The sequence below is a fragment of the Phoenix dactylifera genome, chromosome 10, assembly GCF_051530095.1.
Source record: "Phoenix dactylifera cultivar Ajwa chromosome 10, Ajwa_hap1_PhDact_Kaust_v1.1, whole genome shotgun sequence".
NCBI lineage: Eukaryota > Viridiplantae > Streptophyta > Magnoliopsida > Arecales > Arecaceae > Phoenix > Phoenix dactylifera.
The window spans coordinates 26,971,937-26,993,543 of record NC_143199.1 but is presented as its reverse complement, the minus strand read 5'-3'; the positions used below and the strand labels follow the sequence as shown (position 1 = coordinate 26,993,543).

Sequence of the window (21,607 nt, the reverse complement as noted above, 5' to 3'; positions counted from 1 at the left end):
TCAAGCACAAATATTTGCGGTGATTTAGCGAGAATGTGCAAGTTTGGAGAGCTTGATCGCAAAAGCATATGTGATTAAATTTACGAATGAGCCCTGTAACATTATAACTTGGAAACATTCACATATTGCTTGGTTACATTGTTTGCTGAATAATTGCGTCTCATGCATGGTACACCAGACCAATCCGAATCGGAAAGTACGGATGTATCGGTCCAGCATCGAAACTTGGTGGACCAAAAAAAAAAAATTATATCGTACCGTGTTGACACTGTATTAGTATGCCTTCCACACATTTATAAATATTTCATACTTAATAAACACAACTTTCCACACATTTATAAATATTTCATCCCTAATAAACGCAGCTTTCCACAATGCTAGTCATCCTATTACGTTTTAAAGCGAACGCTCTTTCAAAAAGATATTAAACAATTGTTTTAAAGATATTCTGCAAAAGTCTCAAAATTTAAAGATAATGTAATTTTCAGGTTGAGTTTGATGGTTACCGGACATACAAATAATTGAAAAGGCTCGAGCTAATTGGATCGCCTGCAAATTTAGTTGCAAGTCGACTTGCAGCCAGAGGTCCAGCACTACTATTTTGAGGACTGTAGCAACTCTAGCTGCCGTTCACATCTACCTCAGGTTCGAGCTGCAGCACCTTGAGTGATGCATCCTTTCAAAAATAAAATTCTTTGTGTGCTCTTTAAAGCTGCTTTACCAACAATTATATCTAGAGGATCGTCGAAAAGAACCATCAAGTCCCTCTCCTCTTTGCCCCTCTTCAACCTTTTGATTTTGTTCCATCTTGTTACAAAAAATCTCAGTCATGTGGGAACGTTGCATTCTCAATTGATTTAGGCTGAGAAATAAAATTACCAACTTTATTCTATTCACGATGAGAAACAAAACAACAAAGTTCATTCTATTAATGATAATCCTGCACGCGTAGATAAAATGAAGTTAGAATGGAGTTCATTTCTTTATAATTGTTCTATTCATTTTAATTTAAATAGATCATTTGAAAAGATAAGGTTGGTGTTTTTTGTATACAGTCATGGGCCCATAAACCTAAATGTAACATAAGAAGTGCTAAAACAGATGTGTGTATATATCTTGATGCACGGAGATTATATATATATATATATATATATATATATATATATATATATATATATAAGATTCGTATGTTTGCAAGCAATCACGGGTTCAATACATCCTGTATTTGGGTCCATTCCATCGGGTGGCGGTGTCTCACTAGCCAGTAGTGATTAACTTTTAATTAAAGGATTATGCTAAATATTTTTGATGTGAGAACTGCAAAAAAGTGATGCGAGTCTTCGAAGGAAATGAATGCTGATAAATTTAACTGGTGGAACTGGTAGTTTTTGTTTTCAGGAGTCTCATGGCCAATATTTCAGTGATGATGGCTATCATATAAGATCCTGCATGCATTAACAGTTGTAGTTACAGCTTCTTTGAGTGCTGATCTCATGGATGCAGAACATGATCTTGTAAGTCGGATGGGGTGGAGGGAGAAATGACAAAATACTTTGCTAGAATCGGGAAGAATGTACTATCACTTAATGAAACAGGCACTCTCACTTTTATTGATAAGAAATCGATGAAGGCCGAGAATGTGATGGACTTCAGTTGATTCCCCACTGATCTGATCCTCGTGCTTCGTGTGTGCTCCGGAGCTAGATGGTGGAAATCAGACTGCCAGGGTCATTGATAACTTTCTCTTCAGGTGTTAGGTGTTTGAATCTTTTACTAGTTTTTGATGCGATAACTTTGTTGTCTTTTGACCGGTGAGCCTTGTTCAAATTCATGGCAGACAGGAACTCAGGCAGAAGAACATCTTCAGTGCCAGTGACAGCAAAATGTGCAATTAGTGGAGCATGGCATATGTGCAACTTCAATTGTAAAGCTTTGATTTAGCGTAACTCGCGATACCTAACTTATATACTAATAAGGATTGAATTCTCTCAAACATTATTTTTTAAGAGAGAACTCCAAAATTTCATTTCTTAAAGTTTGGTGATCAAATAAAAGATCATCGTTTTGGACCTGGAGGACCAAATTAATTTGGCTGACCATGCAGGATCTGCTCATCAATTGCATATCTATAGCATTAGATTAAGTCACTGACATAATTTAGTTAGAAAATTACATCAAATTAACTAAACAAAAAAATCTAGCATGGATCATAAGATAGTTAAATTTTCTGTTGTATTTTCCTTTGAAGGGTTGAAAATTTTCTCATGTTTCAATGATAATCTTCCAATTGTTAGGTTTAGTTTTAATGATAAAAGAGATCAAGACATCCTACAAACTGCTGGAAGTTAATTTGATCTATAAGTTATGGTTGACCAAAGCGCAAAAATAATTTCTTTGTTCTTTTCTTATCAATATCAAGCCATGACATACCTAGATGGTCATAGATGTGAGCCAACAAGAACCAACAAGAAAATTCTTCAGATTTAAGTTTGTTCTAGGTTTTTCTCTCTAAAATTTTATCATAATGAAAAATACACTTTTCATGAATTCAATGAAAAAGATTATATTGCACAACAGTTGGTATCACTTCCTTGTACTAATACCTTAAATTATTAGCCAGATTAAAAATAAAACCAACAATCCAATGCTTGCTGGTGACTAAAGTGTTTTGTTTCTTTTTGCCAAGAAAGTTTCAGATGTGACCTGAGAATGTCACTGTGTTCTAGGATTCCAACAATAACAGGTGGGTGAAAGTACAGAAAGGGTTTTTTACACACTCCTTCACCAATTGCTGAAGGAGCTGACGCATCGGATCCAAATTCATTCAGCAGTGTCTTTTCAACATATTGTGTTTCCATAACATTAATTAGAGAGAGAGCCCATATTTGAACAAAGTGAATTCAGTTCACACTTTGGTTTATTCAGCATGTTAACAATGCCTAATTTCTTCATTAGCAGCATATGCACTTAATTCACGACCGTTTTCACTTATAATAGGAAGTTTGATTTTTATAATTCTTCATTCAGCTCCTGACAAAACCATCAATTTCTGTTTACTGTAATTTACACCCGATAGAAATGTGGAGTCAAAAATTTACATTATTCCCCCCAAAAGGTATTTTTTTATCCCTGCCTATGTTTTTCTTATTTCACCAATAAAGGGATAGAATCTGCACCTTTAAACTATTTACACTGTTGCTTGGTATGGTTATTTGTTCCATCCCAACATTATTATCTTTTTGGTTTCAGAAAGATTTGGTAGTACTAAAATAAGTACAATCTATATTCCAGAAGAATTTTTGATAACAAATATTTGCAATCATGAAACTCTAAAATCTAAATTCCTCACTGCTATAGTTCTAATGGCATTCAAAAGAAATGTATATGAACTTAAAGATCTAATTCAGTCCAAAGTTCTGCTTTTTTCTTAAACATTGTAAATTCACAACCCCCAGACAGCTTCATCAGTCTGAGAACGAAGTTACCAATGAGAAGATCTAAATTTGGGCACCCACACAATAATCAGGAAAACAAATTTGAATCAGGGTAGGTCGGCCTAATCGGATTTTTCCTTTTTTGTTAAACTCGCCTGTTTACTCAGCTCTAGAATGGATAGAACCCGTAGAATTAGCAAGCAAGATATCACAAAGTGCCATAGGAATCAAGGAACTGGAATCCCAAATCACCGAGCCTGCATGGTTGGATTTTTACAGATCAGATGACCTAGACTAAATCATGTGAGCTAGAATCAGCAAATTATTTAAGGATCAGGCCCGTGTCAAGCCCATTAATTCCCTTAAAACAAACTCGGTTAAAGCTTGCAGGTTAGGGATTTGTTTATGGGTCTTTAAACATAAGGGGCGAAAGAAATAAAATATCCTACAAACAAAAGTTACTGAAGTTATTTAATAGGATGGATGATGATCAGAGAACCCAGCCTGAAGGTTTATGCAATGCAACAGTAAACCAAAAGCTTTTCTTGGCCGAGCAAAAGTAATATCAGAACATTTTTATAAGCTTAAACCAAGCCCAAACCCTGAAACTATTGATCCTTATAGAAGTGAAGAGAGGACAAGCAGTGGACTCGGGCCGGAGAAGTAAACGATGATTTTAGTGGTCTTGGTGCTCTATTTGGGCTCCTTATTAGTGAGGAATCTAATACCAAAGCTTGCTAGGATGCTTCAGATTATGGCATATATGGAGACGTGAGGTACCTGGTATAAGGAGCCCATTTGTGCATACAAGAAACCAAAGCCTCATTCGTCCTAGTATTGTTTAACTAGCATACAACATTTACACAGATTATAACAATATAGAAGAAAACCATTAATTTTGCAAGAATAGAACTTAAAACAATGTTATAGTTGTAAGAATCCGGATGAACAAAACTCTGTAATAATAGTTGTGTCTAATCCAACTAGAGCTAGAGGAGCCACCAGATGCAGGGCTTACCTCATCGGCGCCTCCATACCAGACCAAATTAGAGCAAGTCTCTATGTTTCAGAAGCTTTCGAGCTCCGAAAGTCCCTCTTCAACTCCGCAACCCTCTTCACACAGCAAGCCTTTGACTTCCCCGGCACCGCTGATGCTATCTTCTCCCACCTCATCGACGCATCCTTGGGGAATGCCTTGAGCGCATTAAGCAGTGCAAGATCCTCTGCAGCACTCCAGGTCCCACTCCCTCCCCCATCCTCCTTTCTCGATTCACCATTCTCTGCCAGAATTCCATCTTTCGAGTCCCCAACAATGGCGTCGACTCGCTTGTCCAATGGCTTCCTCTGCTTCAAGAATTGCTGGAAAGATTCCCCAGTTGCAGGCTTCCTCTCCGACAAGGATTTGGCAGTCTTGATCACACTATGCAATCCGTGCCGCCCACGGAAGGCTTCGGCGATTCTCTCCCACCGCTTCGGCTCGCCGACCGGATGCTTCAAGATCTGCCTCTTTAGAAGCTCGAAATCCTCATCAGTCCACTCCTTCTCTCCCTCCACTTCCTTGGCCGATCCGCTGCCATTAGAGTTCGGATCGCCGCTTCTCTCCTCTGGCTTCTTGGAGATTGGAGGACTGGAAACGACCGGAGACGAAGGAGGACCGGACGGCGGCGGAGGTGGCTGAGATCTGGGGCGGCGGGCAAGGTTCCGCTTCCGAGGCTCGTCGGGGCCGGAGCGGGCGGTGGGGGCGGCGGGAGGGTCGGGGAGGAGGGGGCCACGGCCGACGCGGGGGTCGCCGCCGGTAGCAGAGGGCGGGGCAAAGGGGGCGAGCATGAGGGAGAGAGAGGCCCAGGCGAGGAGGGAGGAGAGGGATGGGGAATGGGAGAGGGAGACGACGGCGAAGAGGAGGAGGGAGGCGGCGGAGAGGCAGGCGGCCGCGTGGAGCTTGTGGACTTTTAGGGTTCCAGCGTCCCCGTCGCCGGCGGCGCCCCCGACGCCGCCTCGGAAGAGGAAACGCGGCCGCGCCTCTCCTTCCACGAACTCCATTCCGATGTCTCGATAGATCGGGGCCCGCAGGGGAGGGGAGGTAAGGGAAGAGGGTAGTCTTATGTCCAATGAGAACACTTCCTACCTTATGTCTCGGATGTCCCTGGCGCCGCCATCAGTCGATGATTGCTCCTCACAAGGCATGCTTCTTCTTCTTTTCTTTTCTTCTTTTTTTTTTTTTCTTTTTTTTTTTTTTTTTTTTTTTTTTTGCGTGCACGAGTACATCACTCCAGTGCCACCTTGATACCGGACAAACCAGATAGAAGACATCCAGTTCCTTCATTTAATATTCGTACATTTCAAATCTGGGTTACTCCGGTAAAATCTTAGCCCTGTTTCAACCGTGCTACCATCTTGGTGGCAACATGCTCAATTCTTTGGTGAGTCCAATCGCTCGCTCGTTGGCCCTCTTTTCTTAGAAATTATTAGTTGGATCATATAGACAACTAATAATTTATTAGTTAGGAGGGGAAAATAATTGAATACATCATAGTGCATCTTGTTACTATACATAAAAAGAAGAAAATAGGAAGGAAAAGGGAGGATTTGTAGAAACAGCAGAAACTGAAAAAGATTCTGGCATGAAATTCACTAATAGAATGAGGGAAGCCCTTCATGATGGATACCGTTCGGTGAAATTAACGATTTCGGAGAGAGAGTGGAGTTGAGAGTGGTTGCAGTGTCCTGGGAAACACCTGCTCCCAAGAGAGGAGAGAGAGAGGAGAGAGAGAGAGTCGGTGGGTAACCCTCGACAAACACCTGGTGTGCGGCCATGGCGGCCCCTGGCACGGCGGTGCCAGGTGACGCGGGCAGGTCTCGGCCCCCACATTCTGCTCCTGGGCAAGCCAAGACCACCCCGTTGTGGTCGGAGGTGGCGGGAGGGACGGCACGACGGCCGGAGGAACCGACTTACCGACTTTCTGCGGCGGAGCTGGAGGAACTGCAACGAAGGTTCCCTCGGGTGGCGGTGGTCCCGGAAGAGGGGATGTCGACAGCCAGGAAGCTATGGATGGAAACGGCCGTGATTGCACGGAGCTTGGGGCGGCGGGTATCCCCGGAGCTGGTGGCACGGGACCTCCGAAGCAGGGGGAAGTTGAAGAACGAGGTTGAGGTCCTGCCAATGATGGAGGGATTCATCACCATTCGTTTTGCCTCTAGCGACGACCGGGCGGCGGTGCTTGCTGCTGGGCCGTGGGTGGTTGCGGGGCAGTTGCTGGCGATGGAAAAATGGGTACCCGACTTCATTCCGGGCAGCCACTCGGTGAATCGTGCAGTCGTTTGGGTTCGGCTGCCGGGGTTGCCTGTTGAGTACTGGGACTTGGAGACGATCAGGGTGATAGTGGCGGAGGTCGGAAATCCCCTGGAGCTCGATCGCTTCTCCAATGAAAGAAGGCGCATTGGGTATGCCAGAGTGAAGGTTGAGATCAACACCCGGCAACCATTACTCCCGGGAACCATCGTCCAGGGAGTACAGGCGCGGTTCTGGCAGACCTTCGCCTACGAAGATCTGCCGGGGTTGTGTTACCGGTGTGCTCGTTTGGGCCACCAGACTGGTGAATGTCCTTTCCAGACACCGGGACTGAAAATGGGGGCGGAACCGGGGGTCAAAGCGGCGGAAGATCGAGCCGAACCACCCATTGGCACGGAAACATCCCCGCGGATGGTGGAGGATCGGTCGATCTTCGGCCCTTGGATGACGGTACCTCGGCAGAGGTTCTGGAGGAATAGCGGCGCTCCGGCTGGAGGGAAGAAGACAACGGAGGGGCCTGTGGCGTCCCAGCGGACGAGCCCGGTGAAACCGACTCCGGAGCCGGCTGAGACTCTGGTCGACTCATCGCCGGACGTCGAGGGGTGGCGGAAGCCAAAGAAGTTCGCCCGACGGGGGTCGCCGGGGAAGGGCCTAGGGCATCCGGAGACTGGTGCGGCGGTGGCATCCCGGATGACTGAGTCAACCCAACACCGGGTGCAGCGGGGGGCGAGTCCGATCCAGGAACTCGACTCGGACCCCGGGCTCGACCCTGTAGCAGACCGGGTGCCAGACTCACCAATTAGACCCAAAGACCCTGGGCCAAGTAAGGTTTGCGGGCCAAACGTTGTGGTGGGCTTTTTGAATTTGGATCGGGCCAAGGGATGTCATCGGCCTGACGCGGGGCCCGTCCTGCTGAAACGGGCTCGGAGCCCAACGAAGCGCTCGTCTGGCACGGCCCGCTTGGCACGGTTTCCTTCCGTGCCAAGCGTGCCGAGGGGGGTGCCGGCAGGCCTGGGAGCTGACCGGCGGAGGTTTCGCAGCCGGAGTTTGTCGCCGGCGATCTTGGGAGGAGTCCGACCTGCTGGTGGGGTGCCTGGAGTGGACCCGAATCCCGGTGATGCTGTGAAGGGGGGCCACGGCGATAAGGTACCAATCTGTGGGACGGCGACGCCGGGGACTTCTACTCCGGCGATCATTTCGGCGACCGACGGCGGGGATCCAGCGGGGGTTCCATTGGGTAGCCTGTCACGTCCGGCAGCAGGGGAGGATGTACCCAGTTGCTTGCCGGCTGGTGGGGCACTTGAGATTCCGACCGATCGGGATGCTGGGGGAGGAGTAATTAGTGGCCCGATTCATGCTGAGATAGCTAAGCAGATGAAGGAGGTGCTGCTAAAGAGGGAGGCAGGGTCTTCCTCAGATATGAAGGGGTCACGGGAGGGGGACGAGTCACAGGAACTTGAGACTCACCCAAGGACTACTCAGCTTTTGTGATGAAGGTTCTACTATGGAATTGTAGGGGGGCGGGGAAGCCGTCCTTTAAACCGGCTTTCCAGAGATTGGTAAGCCTTCATGATCCGGAGATTTGCATTCTGTTTGAGACAAGATTGTCGGGAGGTAGCCTGGAGCGGGTCAGGCATGTTATTCCGAGGTCTTGGGGGACTTATGCTGTGGAGTCACAGGGGTTATCAGGGGGGATTATCGTGTTGTGGAGGGTGGGGTCGTGCAACATTGACGTCTTCCACCAGTGCAGGCAGCAGGTGAATTTAGTGATATCAGAGGGTAGTGCTCCCCCATGGGTTTTACTTGCTGTATATGCAAGTATAGACTATAGGGAGAGACGAGTGTTGTGGGAGGAGGCCACAAGCCTCATTCAGTTGGGGCACCCGGTGATGGTAGCTGGGGACTTCAATTGCATTGATGGTCCGGTGGAGAAGAGGGGCGGGAAGGCATTCACCAACAAAATTGAGGTTCGGGAATTTCAGGATTTTTTGATGTCTAATGGGCTTGCTGACCTTGGCTTCACAGGTCCGAGATTCACTTGGTGCAACAACCAGCAGGGCCAGGCCAGAGTTTGGGAGCGGCTTGACCGAGTATTTGCCTCTACCGGTTGGATCCAGAGATTCTCAGACTATTGGGTGCGCCACTTGCCTAGGATTGCCTCTGACCACAGCCCCATATTGGTTAGTACCTCACACTCTGTTCAGTCTCATTGTTCTTTTCGGTTTGAGAAGATTTGGTTGTCCTATCCGAGGTCTTGGGATGTGGTGAGGGAGGCCTGGAGGACGCCTGTTCATGGGAGTGCGATGTATAGGGTGACCCGGAAGCTTGAGCTGACTAGACGCCGATTGACTCGGTGGAATAAGGAGGAAGTGGGGAATTTATTTAGAAGGGTGGAGGAAGTTGAAGCATCCATTACTGCGGCACAGGCCCAAGAGGATAGTGGGGGAGGACTGTCTGAGGAGGACCAGAGGGAGCTCAGGAGGCTTTTGGCTAGGCATCATTCTTTACTTAGACAGCAGGAGGTATTCTGGAGACAGAAGTCGAGGGTTCAGTGGATTCGTGAGGGGGACCGCAACACGAAGTTTTTTCATCAGTCGACCATCATGCGGAGACAGCAGAACAGGATTCGTAGGATCAGGGACAGCAGGGGTCAGGAGTCAGAGGATATGGAGGTTGTCAGGAGGACTTTACTGCAGTTCTTTCATGCCAGATGGACTGACATAGGGAGGTCGGATGAGGATGGCTATGAGTGGGGGTTGGTTCCAGAGGTGCAGATCACCGAGGGAGAGAATGCAGCTTTGAGCAGACCAGTGTCAGATATGGAGATTCAGGAGGCCTTATGGTCCCTAGGTGAGGATAAAGCCCCAGGCCCAGACGGCTTTCCCCCACTTTTCTTCAGGAGGTATTGGCAGATTATTAGACAGGAGACTATAGAGGCTATTCAGCAGTTCTTTGTATCGGCATCGATGCCTATGGACTGGAGGCGGACCTTTATTACTTTGATCCCGAAGAGACATGACCCAGTTGAGCCGGGCCACTTTCGTCCTATCAGTTTGTGCACGACTATGCACAAAGTAGTGGCGAAGGTGCTAGTACAGAGATTGAGAGGTGTTTTGCCCAGGATTATTTGTCAGGAGCAGGGAGCCTTTGTTGGAGGACGCTCGATTTCTGACAATGTCCTTTGTGCTCATGAGTTCATGACTGATCTGCAGTGTGCTCCTCGTTGTAGGAGTCTGATGGGGGTCAAATTGGATATGGAGCGGGCATATGATAGGATGAGGTGGGACTTTGTTAGGCGAGCATTGGAGAGGTTTGGTCTCCATCCACAGTGGATTAGATGGATTCAGGGGTGTATTCTGTCACCATCTTTTGCATTACTAATAAATGGCTCCCCATCGCGATACTTTGAGTCATCAGTGGGCCGAGGCAGGGTTGCCCGTTGTCACCACTGTTGTTCATCATATGCTCGGATTACCTGTCACGAGCACTTCGCCATGCATCAGCGGCACAGGAGATTGAGGCATATAGGCCGGCGAGGGGTGTGACATGTATCTCACATTTATTGTTTGCGGATGACTGCTTACTATTGACCCACGCGACACGGAGGTCAGCTCTGACGATTAGAGGGATCCTGGAGGGATACTGTGGAGCTTCAGGTCAGATGGTCAACTTTTCTAAGTCAGCCATCAGCTTTAGCCCGAGGACTGACCCTAGGGTGAAGGCCTCCATCGTGAGCAGTTTGGGGATAGCCGAGCAGGAGGGGACCCTTAGATACCTCGGGGTTCCGATTACTGGCCGGCGCCTGCGGCAGGGGGAGTGCACGGTTATGGAGGCGTGTATCAGACGGAGACTGGAGAGTTGGCAGGCGAGTACATTATCGATGATGGGCAGAGTCACCCTACTGAGGTCTGTTTTGAGTTCTATTCCTGTTTACCTAATGTCCAATACTCTAGTACCGCTGTCTGTTATCCGCAACCTAGAGAGGATGTTCAGGAGTTTCATTTGGGGGCACCGTGGGGATAGAGAGGGCATCCACCTATTGGCTTGGGAGGTCATTTGTCAGCCAACCAGCCGGGGTGGACTGGGAGTCCACTCTCTAGTCGAGCGCAGGGAGACACTGGCCACTAGACTTGCAGTTAGATTTCTTTTGGAGCCGGGGAGTCTTTGGGCTTCTCTGCTGAGGGCGAAGTATGGCGACCTCATCTCTTCGGCCACTTTCAGAGCTGGACGTGGGTCTTCATTTATCTGGAGAGAGATTTGCTCTCGTGCCCCGGGGGTGCTGCCTATGATCCGGTGGGAGATTGGGGATGGTCGGACTATCAGCATTCTAGAGGACAGGTGGCTTCCGGAGGGCATACTGCGGGACTGGCCTACATTGATGGACCATGTTTGGTTGGAGGGGCGCACAGTGAGTTCTCTGTTTGTTCAGGGGGAGCAGAGATGGGATGCAGATCTTGTTAGACGGGTCTTTCATGAGCAGCTCGCAGAGCGAGTACTGGCCTTGCAGATTCCGGTGGGGCTGACAGTGGATAGGAGGATATGGAGCTTGTCCGGGCGGACGTCAGTGAGTTCTCGCGACATAGCGCAGTGGAGAGGAGGAGTCGTGACCCGACATTTTGACGGTGCCTGGATATGGAGACTACGGGTCCATCCACGCGTCGCACTCTTCCTGTGGAAGGTAGCATGGGGTTGTCTACCTACTAGGAGTGTTCTGATGCGACGGGGTGTACGGATAGCTGGAGATTGTGGAGTCTGCCCGGAGGTGGAGGAGTCCATCTATCATGTGCTAGTCGAGTGCCCGCGGGCTGTTCAGATCTGGAGGGGGGCACGGATCTCCTATGACCCGGGGCAGAGGTGGTCGTCCATTGCTGAGTTCCTCCGCTTCCTGGAGATCCCGGGAGGTGGGCCCGACGCGGAGGAGAGAGGGACTCGCGTTGCATACCTGGCTTACCACTCCTGGTTAGACAGGAATGCACGAGTGTTTGAGGGCCGCAGATCGCCCGCGGGGGTGGTGGTGGCCAGGGCTTTATTGCATGCAGAGGAGTTCCTGAGTACTGCTGTGAGGCCACCTTATGGGTTGGCCAGGGACATCTGGGGTACCCATTCTGCTCTTGTAGCGCCCAGATATGTGTTCGTATCCTGGGTACCCCCACCCCCTGGTTTCCTGAAGGTGAACTTTGACGGCAGCATGACAGCTGATGGGAGAGGTGGAGGTGTGGGATTCGTCATTCGAGATCACGATGCCAGGCTAGTGGCGTTGGGGGGTCGGCGGATCTTCGATGCGTCGGTGGTGTGTGCTGAGCTCCAAGCCGCCTGGGAGGGTGCATCTTATGCGAGACAGATACTGGGTGCAGACCGGATTATTCTTGAGGGCGACTCGGCTACTGTGATTGACTGGGTCAGGGGCCGAGATCGTGCAGGTGAGGGCAGACCGCTGCTTCTGGACATTCGCAGACTTCTGCAGGCGTGTGATACCTATCAGGCTACACATATTTACAGGGAAGCGAATTGTGCAGCTGATTGGGTCGCTTCCTATGCGGCTCATCACACTGGAGGTTTTATTTTGAGGGAGTCCGACACAGTGCCGGAGTCCCTTTTAGCTTTACTTTCTTCATATTTTGCAGGCCGTATCCACACCCGTAGGGTGTGAGCCGCCGATGTACCAAAAAAAAAAAAAAAAAAATTAACGATTTCAATGTTAGAGGTTGCTTTTTATTGCGGTTCACGATGGGAAATCTAAACATGGCGAAATTCAGATGGGAAATCTAAGCCCTTCCTTAGTTTTTCTCTTATAATATGATTGCATTTCGTTAAGAATTGCAATTTCATGGGAAATCTAAACATGGCGAAATTCAGATGGGGCTGGGTCTCGAGATAGATTTGGGTCTGGTATCTTTGGTCCCAAGCCTGGTGGCTTTTCTGTTACCGGTCGGGTTCCAACCTCGTTGGTGCCGTCACATCTCTCGTTAATGGTGAGATTTCCAACCGGTGGTGTTGAAAGCATGGCAGATCTCAGTAAGCTGAGCGAAGGTGGACGGGGGTGTGGATATTTATCAGTGCCATTGGATCTTATCTCGATGCTAATTCATAATAGAACGATATGAAGCAAGATATCCAAATTGGCATCTATCTTCCAGCTTGAGATGATGCCATACCCCGCCAATTTTGCAACCTATTCTTACGATTCTGAAGAACTCCGCAGTCTCTTCAGAGGCATTCAATAAAATTGGAATGATATAGGGAAAATTAACATGGCTCCCGTGCAAGAAGGACATGCATAAATCAAAAAATGGTACACACATAATTAAAAAATAGTCCAAATTTTTATCTGGAATGACTAGGAACATTTAAAACTCCCACTCTACTTTTATAGTGACCCAGATTGCCTTTGTCTCTTAGAAGCCTCCACTTCCTAACTTTCTTAAGGTGAACTTTGATGGCTGATTATGGAGGTAGTGGAGGGTGGGCTTTGTGATGACTCCAGACTAGTCGCAGCCGCATCTTCGACATGACTATTATTGGAGCAAAGCTGAGAGCTGTCTGAAAAAGTCTCACTTATGTAAGGCTTCTCCTGAGTATGGATTGTATCTATCTTGAAGAAAATTTTGCCACGGTGATCGAATGAATTTAAGATCAGTATAGGAATAACAACGAACAACCACTGCTATGGGACATACACAAACTTTTAAGAGGATATGGGTTCTTCTGGGCCACTCATATCTACCGAGAGACAAACAAAATTGTTGGCTGAATCACCTTCTTTGTTGCCTAACATTTTGGTGAAGTCCTTTGGGAGAATCATGGGACTATTTTTTTTTCGCTTCGTCATTTTTTTTTTTTGATTTTATTGGTCGTACCCATGCAAGATCAATGTGAACCGCCGTTGTATCAAAAAAAAAAAAAACAAAAAAAAAAACAAAAACAAAACAAAACCAAACAAAACCAAACCCTTCACGCATATAAGTATCAATTTGATGTCCCCAATTTCACTAGCAATCTTTTAAATCGCTGCAGTTGCATATTAGGTACATAATGAATTCAACCTCTAAGTAATTGTTGAGACTTCGGAGTTCACAATGGGAAAGTATTTTTTGGTTTTGTCAAACAACTATATGGAACCTTATAATCCTTTCACTTTAGCCACATTTGGCTGGGGTATAAGCAGTAGTTAAGTCAATTTTAATGCATGACTTAAAAAAAAAAAAAGAATACTCCCTATCTCTCTTTGACACTTCAACTGACTGATATTTGCGAATACTGACTTATGCTGTGTTTTACTCAAAAAAATTCTTGAAGATGATCGGGGGACAAAGTGAAATAAGCCAATTATAAATGGCCGTAAACACCATCACAGGATCAGTAAGAAAAATCAACAGAAGAAATTCAAATAAAGTTCCATGAAAACAAAGAAATATCATAATTTTCATCAATCTTTTTTTTTGTTTGTTTTGGGGGTCCAAACAACATAAAAAAATGAAAAGACAACCAAATATGAAACTGAAAAATCTTGTTTTGGTACACCAGGAGCTAATCACAATTAAACTGCCATTTACTCAATAATGCAGATTTACAAAATTCTGATTAGCAATACACAAATAAGAAAATAAACAATTTATTAATAATATTAAGGAAATGCTATTGTCCTAATGGAACAGAGCATGTGATAACCATGTCTATTAAATAACACAGAACTATCTTTAGGTATATTCACTATGAGCATTCAGATATATTAAATAACAAATTTATAACATAGATGAGCTATAATTTTCTCCTATAACTGGTATGCATGCCTACATAGGTTGATTCATATTGTAGACTCACCCAAATTGTTCTTCAAAACAGTGCCTGCAAAATAGTTTACAAACCATCAGTAACTTGACAGTGGGAACATGTAAGTGGGTTTAATTCAATAGAATCCATAGGAGGCAAAACTTTTAGTAACAACATTTGCATCCTTTTTAAATGATTTTCTAACTCCAAGGAATGGCCAAAAAGAGTTGACATTAAACATACTCCACAATGGGGCAGAAGTGGATCATCTCTGATTATTGTATGTTTCTCATAAAAAGAAAAAAAGAGGACGGAAAGAGCAATTATGCTATCACCAAAAGTTCAAGAGATGTTAATGAAGCAAGAATTTCATGATTGTTGTGATTAAAAGTGATTGAGGAACAACTTTTTTATAAGGGCTGTGAGATCAAAACAGATGATAAAACTTACTAAAAAAATGAGGAAAAACACATTTCTTAGTATCATGCTTTCTGAAAGTAGTCATGACCAGCGGAAAAATAATATTTTCCCTATTTCAAAAAATGTAAGGGTAAGTCTGGATGTGCAGGTAACCACATTCCATGACAAGCATGTTGGATAATGGGATTAAACCCAATAATGTCTAGCTCAAAAAACCCATGTCTAACCCTTAAAAGAGACGACCTGATCCAACACAAACCACAAAGTAAATGGATAAGCCCTAGTGTAAAAAATGGAGACTCAGAGTTCGGGTTTGATCATCCAGGAAAAGATATGATACATGCAACTGCCCATGTCTTCAAATGAAGCTCATCATTCTCAAAGAAATAGGCAGCAGAGTGCAACAACTCCAGAAGATTCAACAAGGGCATATAAATAAATAAACAATTATATTATGAAATTAAATGAGATCGGATATATGTCCTTAAGAGGTGTATGCTAATCAAATTGATAGGCAATGCACACCAAAACAAGTGACGTACAAGAAATTTTCACCTTCGATAGTTTATTGGTCAGCATACTCCTCGTAGCTCTAAACAGCCTGTCAGAATGCGCAAGAATGAAGACCAATTAATACATGAAGATGCATGAATGCAATTTTCAGTCAACATCTATTTGTCAAAGCTATGTCTAAGATTCAAATTATCATCATTCAGCATGAAACATATTAGCTGGTGAGATATTACTGATAACAAAAGTATGCTGAAGACAAGAAAGGGAAATACGGAATTTAGTTGTTGTAGTATTGAATATTAGAAAATTCATATGGTAATCCTTTGACTGAAAGCTCAATGAACCACCGCTCTATGTGACAATATAATATTCACAATTCCCATTCTTCCATTGATATTTGCATTGCTCAACTAATCTGCCTACCAAAGAAGCCAAAACATGTGCATCGACATAATTGTATATCTTTTACATACTGGAGAAGCATCATGCAAGTATGAATCTTACCTCAACATTAAATGGGGAAAAAATGGCCTTCACAGCTTCAAAAACCTCGTCAACGGGCTTTGCAGCATCAATCTGAAAGTAAGTCATGCCAATGAGTCATTTCACAAGTAAATCATAGACCTTTCCATATATGCTCAAGGGTCTGTAAATATTTGCCTTAAATAATCTACATTTCATCATCATACTCTAGATAGATCACAGAGGGCAAGAAGTCATAGGCGAACTAAAGGAAATGCTGTACAAATTTGACTACAAGAGAAATGTTGGTATGCAAGACCTTTTTCTGTGCATGTTTATTGTCTTATTTGTGCACATGGCAGTCCCAAAATACGTAGGTGATCAGCAACTACTTGTACAGATTAATTTGTTATCAATTGCTTAAGGAAACATGGAAATGACTGATTACAATGCAGACAAGGATAAGACATCTGACAGAATATATCAGCTGGAATTACAACATTGTCTTTAATGAAATTCAGAGAAATTGGTACTACAATGAAATTCAGAGAAATCAGTCCTATAACGTAAAAAGAAATGAATTGTTATGAACAAAAACTATCATATTAATCTCTTAAATATCTTGCAATAAATCTAAATGAGATATTACCTTCCGAACCTTTCCCTTTGAGTCATAATACTCAACTACAGGTAAACTGGATTCAACAAATACTTTAAACCGCTTCCTTATGGTTTCAGTGTTATCATCATCTCTCCCCTAAATAATAGACAAAATATATTTGTTTAAAGATTTATATGCTAAAAGAAAGCACGATAGAAGAAAAAGAAAAGAGTAAGACCTGATTGCGATTTAGAAGTCGTCGTTCCATCTCTTCTTCTGGACAAACAAAAAATAGTACAAATTCGGGCTCAATTTTTGTCTGTCCCAAGAAAAAATAATTGAATTAAAGCATGTACCATGATATTTATTTCATTAACAGCTAAAAATCAAAATGAGCAAATGAGGTCCATAAGATAAGAAGATATTATCCATGACTCTGGCAGTGGATTGCAGGCCTACAACATTCTCAAATGCAGCACGATTCTCTTCATTCCGGGGAAAACCATCAATAAGAAATTTGTCGTTTCCACTTTCAAGCATGGCCTTTTGTAAAAGTTTAATTGTAACCTCAGAAGGGACTATTTTCCCTTCCTTTATCATGTTCTGAATCATGGTTCTGAAGAAGGCAGCAATGAACATAATGAGATGTTTGTGGTAAAAAATTCACAAGCAATGAACACAGATTTCTCTTTCAAATGAAAATTAGGAACAACACGGAGCTAGAAAACCAAAATGGATGAAAGCATGAGCTTAAACAATTATCGAATATCTTCTTAATTAACAATACAGAAAGAGATTTATAGTGGCACTTAGAAAAGAAAGCTGTAATTATGACTTCTTGGAAGAGGCTGGAACTGTTTGATACCCATTTTCGGAACCAGATTTAATTTCTGCACGCAGAAGATCACCAGCACTGAGATGAGTGAACCCAAAGTGTTTGACAATATTAGCACACTGTGTGCCCTTTCCACTGCCAGGCCCACCTGTACATGTTGGATATGAACATGCAATAAGCTTTTGAAGGTTATAAAATGAATTGGAAAGGTAGGAAAAAAAGAAAGAAATTGATCACCCAGCAAAGGGAAAGAGTGGAAGGAAAAGGAAATGGAAATTTAAAATGTTTGCCATCGATTCTTGTACCTGTGCAGATCAGCAATCGATTTTTTTAACCTTAATTAAGTAGAAAAGGTTGGTTAAAATACTATAGATGGTAAAACTTTCACTAACCATAATGGAAGGAAATTTAATAAATTAGAATGTAGGGAGCCTTCAAAACAAAGTTTCTTCTTTATGGTCTTTTTGAGTAAACATATTTTATTTTATTCAATTCAGTATTTTGCATGTTAGAAACTTGTAGTTGCAAAAGGAAATTGTGCTTCTATAATTGGTGGGGGGGGGGGGGGGTGTGGGGGCGCAATATAAAAGGTTTTAACAAGTTCTGCAAACTGGTACAGCCGACCATAAAAGTACATATTAATTCAGTATGATATGGCACGCATCCCGTACTGAGAGAGCTTTTAACCCTAAACTGCCAAAACTGATGGTAGAGGTCGGTACAGAGCGGAACCTGCCAGGTTTGCTTGGTTTGGACTGATTTAGACCAATTCGGGCTAGTTCAACCTGAGTCTTCAACTGAACCAGCAAACCAACCCAGTTCTGCACCAGTTTGGTTTGGTACGCCTTGAACATGTTGGCTCATGTCAGTTTTGCAGACCTTGTTTTGAGAAGCTTTCACTATTTTGAAAGGGGTGTAAATTAACAAACTCGAGTGAGAGAATTTTCATGGCAACCTATGCAACATCAAAAGAGAATGATGCTATGATATCAGCCCTTTCTATAGAACAAATTCTCACCTAAAACAAAGACAACTGTAATTTTCTTCTCTCCTGGGAAACTCCCATCAACATCCTGTAGCCAAGTAGCATAATCATTATTCCTCATGATAAAAGGTTATATATTCTAATAATGGAGAACTTCAATATACAACTTTCTTAACATATTATATAACAGTAAATTAGCAGTTTAGGAGTGAATTACAAATGAAAGAACGGATCAAATTCACAATAATAAATTTATTTTCCAAGAAAATAAATTGATTCAGATATATGAGTCATTTCTATCATCATAGATCGAAATTGAATCAGAAAAGCCTTCTCTTCCTTTTCTTCTGATATAAACATGTAACTGGCACATGCCATTCATTTGTCTCAGCAGTCAAAATCACGCCATGTATGGATCGCGGTTTTCTCATAGTAATTATGTTCCCTAAAGTGTTCCTTGCAAGCACTCTACTTGTATGTCTAGCAAGCTAAATCAGTAAATTTTTCGTACTTTTGGTGACAAGATAAATGAAACAAGTGCATTGCTCAGCAACCAACTCTTGTCATCAGCATGATTTTGTAAACACATTGTAGACCTGAAAGGAAAATTACCTTGCTTGCATCTACCATGGTGCCCACAGAAGTCAATTAAATTTCAAAGTGTTATACCTGCAAAGAAACATATTGATAGTGTTGTGAATATATATCCATCTACAAAACCAGAAGATAAGTTTGATAACAAGATTGCACCAAATGCACTTGAAAAGAAGATATCAATTGAAAGAAAATGAGTGCAGTCTAAAGAGATAGGATCTAATGGAAGAACATTGTATCCATATTTTCAGATCAGCAGGCACTTGGTTAATGTCATAACATGCAATAGCAACCTGGGGCATGTCATTTATTATCATTGATGGAATGATCTGCACAAAAATAACAGATCACAGGACACAAAAAATGACCTTGGAGATAGCAATACCTCATCACAATTTAGAAAGTTCGGTATTCAGGAATACCAACATGCCAAGAGGGGCATGCATGGATGATTGCATGATCAGAAAACACTGTACCCTTTTTTCCTCCTTGAGCAATCTCATAATGCAGAGTTTGACGGAGCAAATCATGTAAAATATAAAGTGGTTTCTAGATCAAAATAATCGTTAAAACCGTTAAATTCCAACTACGATAATTCGTTTGAGAAGACCAGTCAAATGCAGCCTTATGCATCTCTCTTCTGATAAACAGAAATCACAATCATCAAGCATACCTTCAGAAACGTAGATCAATCCAACCTCCATTCAATAAAATTCAAAATTTTTATCATTTTTAATTCTATAATCAATCAGAACCTTAGATTCCCTAAGAAAATAAATACCAATCTAGCTCGCAAAATCTTTGCAGCCAAACGAATACCAAAACAGTACACAGAAAAGATCTAAGCTTCATTGGCACAAAATTCACCAGATCTACTGCTGGAGAAGCGCGGGAATCCGATACAAGAAGAGGAACTCAGATCTGGGAACCGATCCACCAATCAAAGAAGTGCAAGTATCGATTTAAAGAGAGAAAGCATCGGAGGCATCAAAATAGAAGGATTCCAGAGAAACCAACATCAAGGAGGCAGGGAGTCGCATCAGATCCGTAGATTAGGAGGCGAAGGAGAACAAGATCTGATACCTGCGAGGGCGAAGGAGGGCTCTCAAAGCGAAGCTTCCTCTATTCCTCAATTCGCTCCAACGCGAGCGGGAGGGGGGAGAATAGAAATATCCAATAGTCCGGGGGAATTATTAGAATATATATATATAAAAAAATCGAAAAGATAAAAGTGTGAACGCGCAGGGAACGGCGCGCCATGCTCTAGTTGAGAGTGGTGTACTATCAATTTCAGCCGTTTGATGAATAGATCAGACGAGAAATCATCTAATTGGACGGTTGGTTCTCCCTGGAGTAAGACAGCGAACCACTTTTGATCAGAGGGTGATGATTTCAGAGCGGAATGACGGGCTGAGCCGAGCCATGCGGTTCGGAGGGCTTTTTTTATTATTTTTTATACAGCGGTGGCTCGCACCATCCGTGCATAGGTACATTCGGAAAAGCCAAAAAGAATACACCGCCGAAGAAATAAAAAACAAACAAAATTTTTCCAGTGAAACCTCCTAAATAGTACCCAATAAACAACACCCTATACCTTTCGATAAACATGAATAGCCTGAAAGGCTGCGAGCCCTCCTACAAGCTCATATTTACAAGGCCCTTTACCAATAGCTGGGAATTGGGATCGCTGGTATTGCTTGCACCAGTTTGTTTGATTGTTGGTGGTTTGCCAAAGAGTTGATGATGTTTTAAAGAAATATTTTAGAAATTTTTTTGGTTGATAAGTTTATTAAATAAATTTATAAAAAATTAAAATAAATTAATTTACTAAAATGGTTGCTTGGTTGTTTTTAATTTCATCAAGTTTATAGCTTCAATGCATCAAGTGATTAAATTCTGGTAGGTTGAGCATTTTCTTGCCATTATAATGGTGAAAAAAAGTAGTCATGGAGGTACAATTAAAAAATTTTAAAGCAGAACCGATTGTTTACTTTTTAGCACAAAATAGATTAGGTGGTTATCATATTGCATTAGAGAGGTTCATTGATGCTTTCAATGTAATATAAAGTTTGATGACAATAATGATTTTCGTCTTGGCTATTGTAACTGTTTTTCGCTTTTTTTCTTTTGCTTCTTCTTCGCTATAAATTATGGAAAAGTAAATAAATAAATAAATAAATAAAAAGAGCATATGAACTAGGTTGGAGAGTATTTACTTGCACTTATTTTGTTTTGGTACAAAGAATGGATAGAAGTGAAAGGATTGAAGATGGAGAGGATGGATGAGCCTTTCATTCATCCTCTAGTATTTTGGTGAAACATGAAAAGATGGATACAAATTATTTTATCTTCTGTTTAGTATAGAAGGAATGAAAGTGAGAATGAATGATATTTATATAATATTTTTACTAAACTATTATTTTGATAAAATAGTATTATTGTTATCAATTTATAATATTTATTTATACTAAAGAAGCATGGCAATATACAAATTTATGATATTTATAATTTATAATTATATATATATATATTTAATTAAATTAAATTAAATAAATAGATTTATAAATTAATTATATATATATATTAATTATATAAATAATTAATTAATCTATAGTTTAATTTAAATAGTTATAATTCTATATAAATAGTTAACGAAAAAAATAGTAAATATAAATAGAAAAATAAAAGGAGTGTTAAGATTTTG

At 42.7% G+C, this 21,607-nt stretch overlaps 2 protein-coding genes and 1 non-coding gene across 9 annotated transcripts; 1 reads left to right on the top strand and 2 right to left on the bottom strand.

Moving 5' to 3' along the window:
• Positions 1 to 411: 411 nt before the first annotated feature.
• MAMYB (Duplicated homeodomain-like superfamily protein) lies at positions 412 to 5,586 on the bottom strand. 5 transcript variants are annotated; one of them, XR_016396668.1, is made up of 3 exons: positions 4,453 to 5,586; positions 1,606 to 1,861; positions 1,210 to 1,445 (listed from the first exon to the last, which is right to left on the bottom strand). XR_016396668.1 is itself a non-coding variant. In XM_088705723.2 (2 exons), the coding sequence occupies exon 1, from the start codon at positions 5,472 to 5,474 to the stop codon at positions 4,494 to 4,496; it is 981 nt and encodes a 326-aa protein (XP_088561849.2). In that variant the 5' UTR covers positions 5,475 to 5,586; the 3' UTR covers positions 412 to 807; positions 4,453 to 4,493. The 5 variants fall into 5 exon arrangements, 4 of the variants coding, with proteins under 4 accessions (XP_088561849.2, XP_088561848.2, XP_088561845.2 ...); XM_088705723.2 differs by lacking the exons at positions 1,210 to 1,445; positions 1,606 to 1,861 and adding an exon at positions 412 to 807; XM_088705722.2 differs by lacking the exons at positions 1,210 to 1,445; positions 1,606 to 1,861 and adding an exon at positions 412 to 940 and having other exon boundaries at positions 4,453 to 5,585.
• A 7,338-nt stretch (positions 5,587 to 12,924) lies between these two features.
• Positions 12,925 to 13,027, top strand: LOC113463182 (U6 spliceosomal RNA). The gene has a single exon (XR_003386947.4). It is a non-coding gene; the product is annotated as a U6 spliceosomal RNA (small nuclear RNA).
• A 1,224-nt stretch (positions 13,028 to 14,251) lies between these two features.
• Positions 14,252 to 20,131, bottom strand: LOC103714025 (UMP-CMP kinase 4-like). Of its 3 annotated transcripts, none has more exons than XR_605141.5 (10): positions 19,987 to 20,131; positions 18,922 to 18,978; positions 18,343 to 18,397; positions 17,355 to 17,472; positions 16,949 to 17,105; positions 16,728 to 16,808; positions 16,538 to 16,645; positions 15,931 to 16,002; positions 15,456 to 15,514; positions 14,252 to 14,568 (listed from the first exon to the last, which is right to left on the bottom strand). XR_605141.5 is itself a non-coding variant. In XM_008801128.5 (10 exons), the coding sequence occupies exons 2-9, from the start codon at positions 18,937 to 18,939 to the stop codon at positions 15,506 to 15,508; spliced, it is 618 nt and encodes a 205-aa protein (XP_008799350.3). In that variant the 5' UTR covers positions 18,940 to 18,978; positions 19,987 to 20,131; the 3' UTR covers positions 14,252 to 14,568; positions 15,469 to 15,505. The 3 variants fall into 3 exon arrangements, 2 of the variants coding, with proteins under 2 accessions (XP_008799350.3, XP_038971450.2); XM_008801128.5 differs by having other exon boundaries at positions 15,469 to 15,514; XM_039115522.3 differs by lacking the exon at positions 19,987 to 20,131 and adding an exon at positions 19,771 to 19,968 and having other exon boundaries at positions 15,469 to 15,514.
• Between the last annotated feature and the right edge of the window lie 1,476 nt (positions 20,132 to 21,607).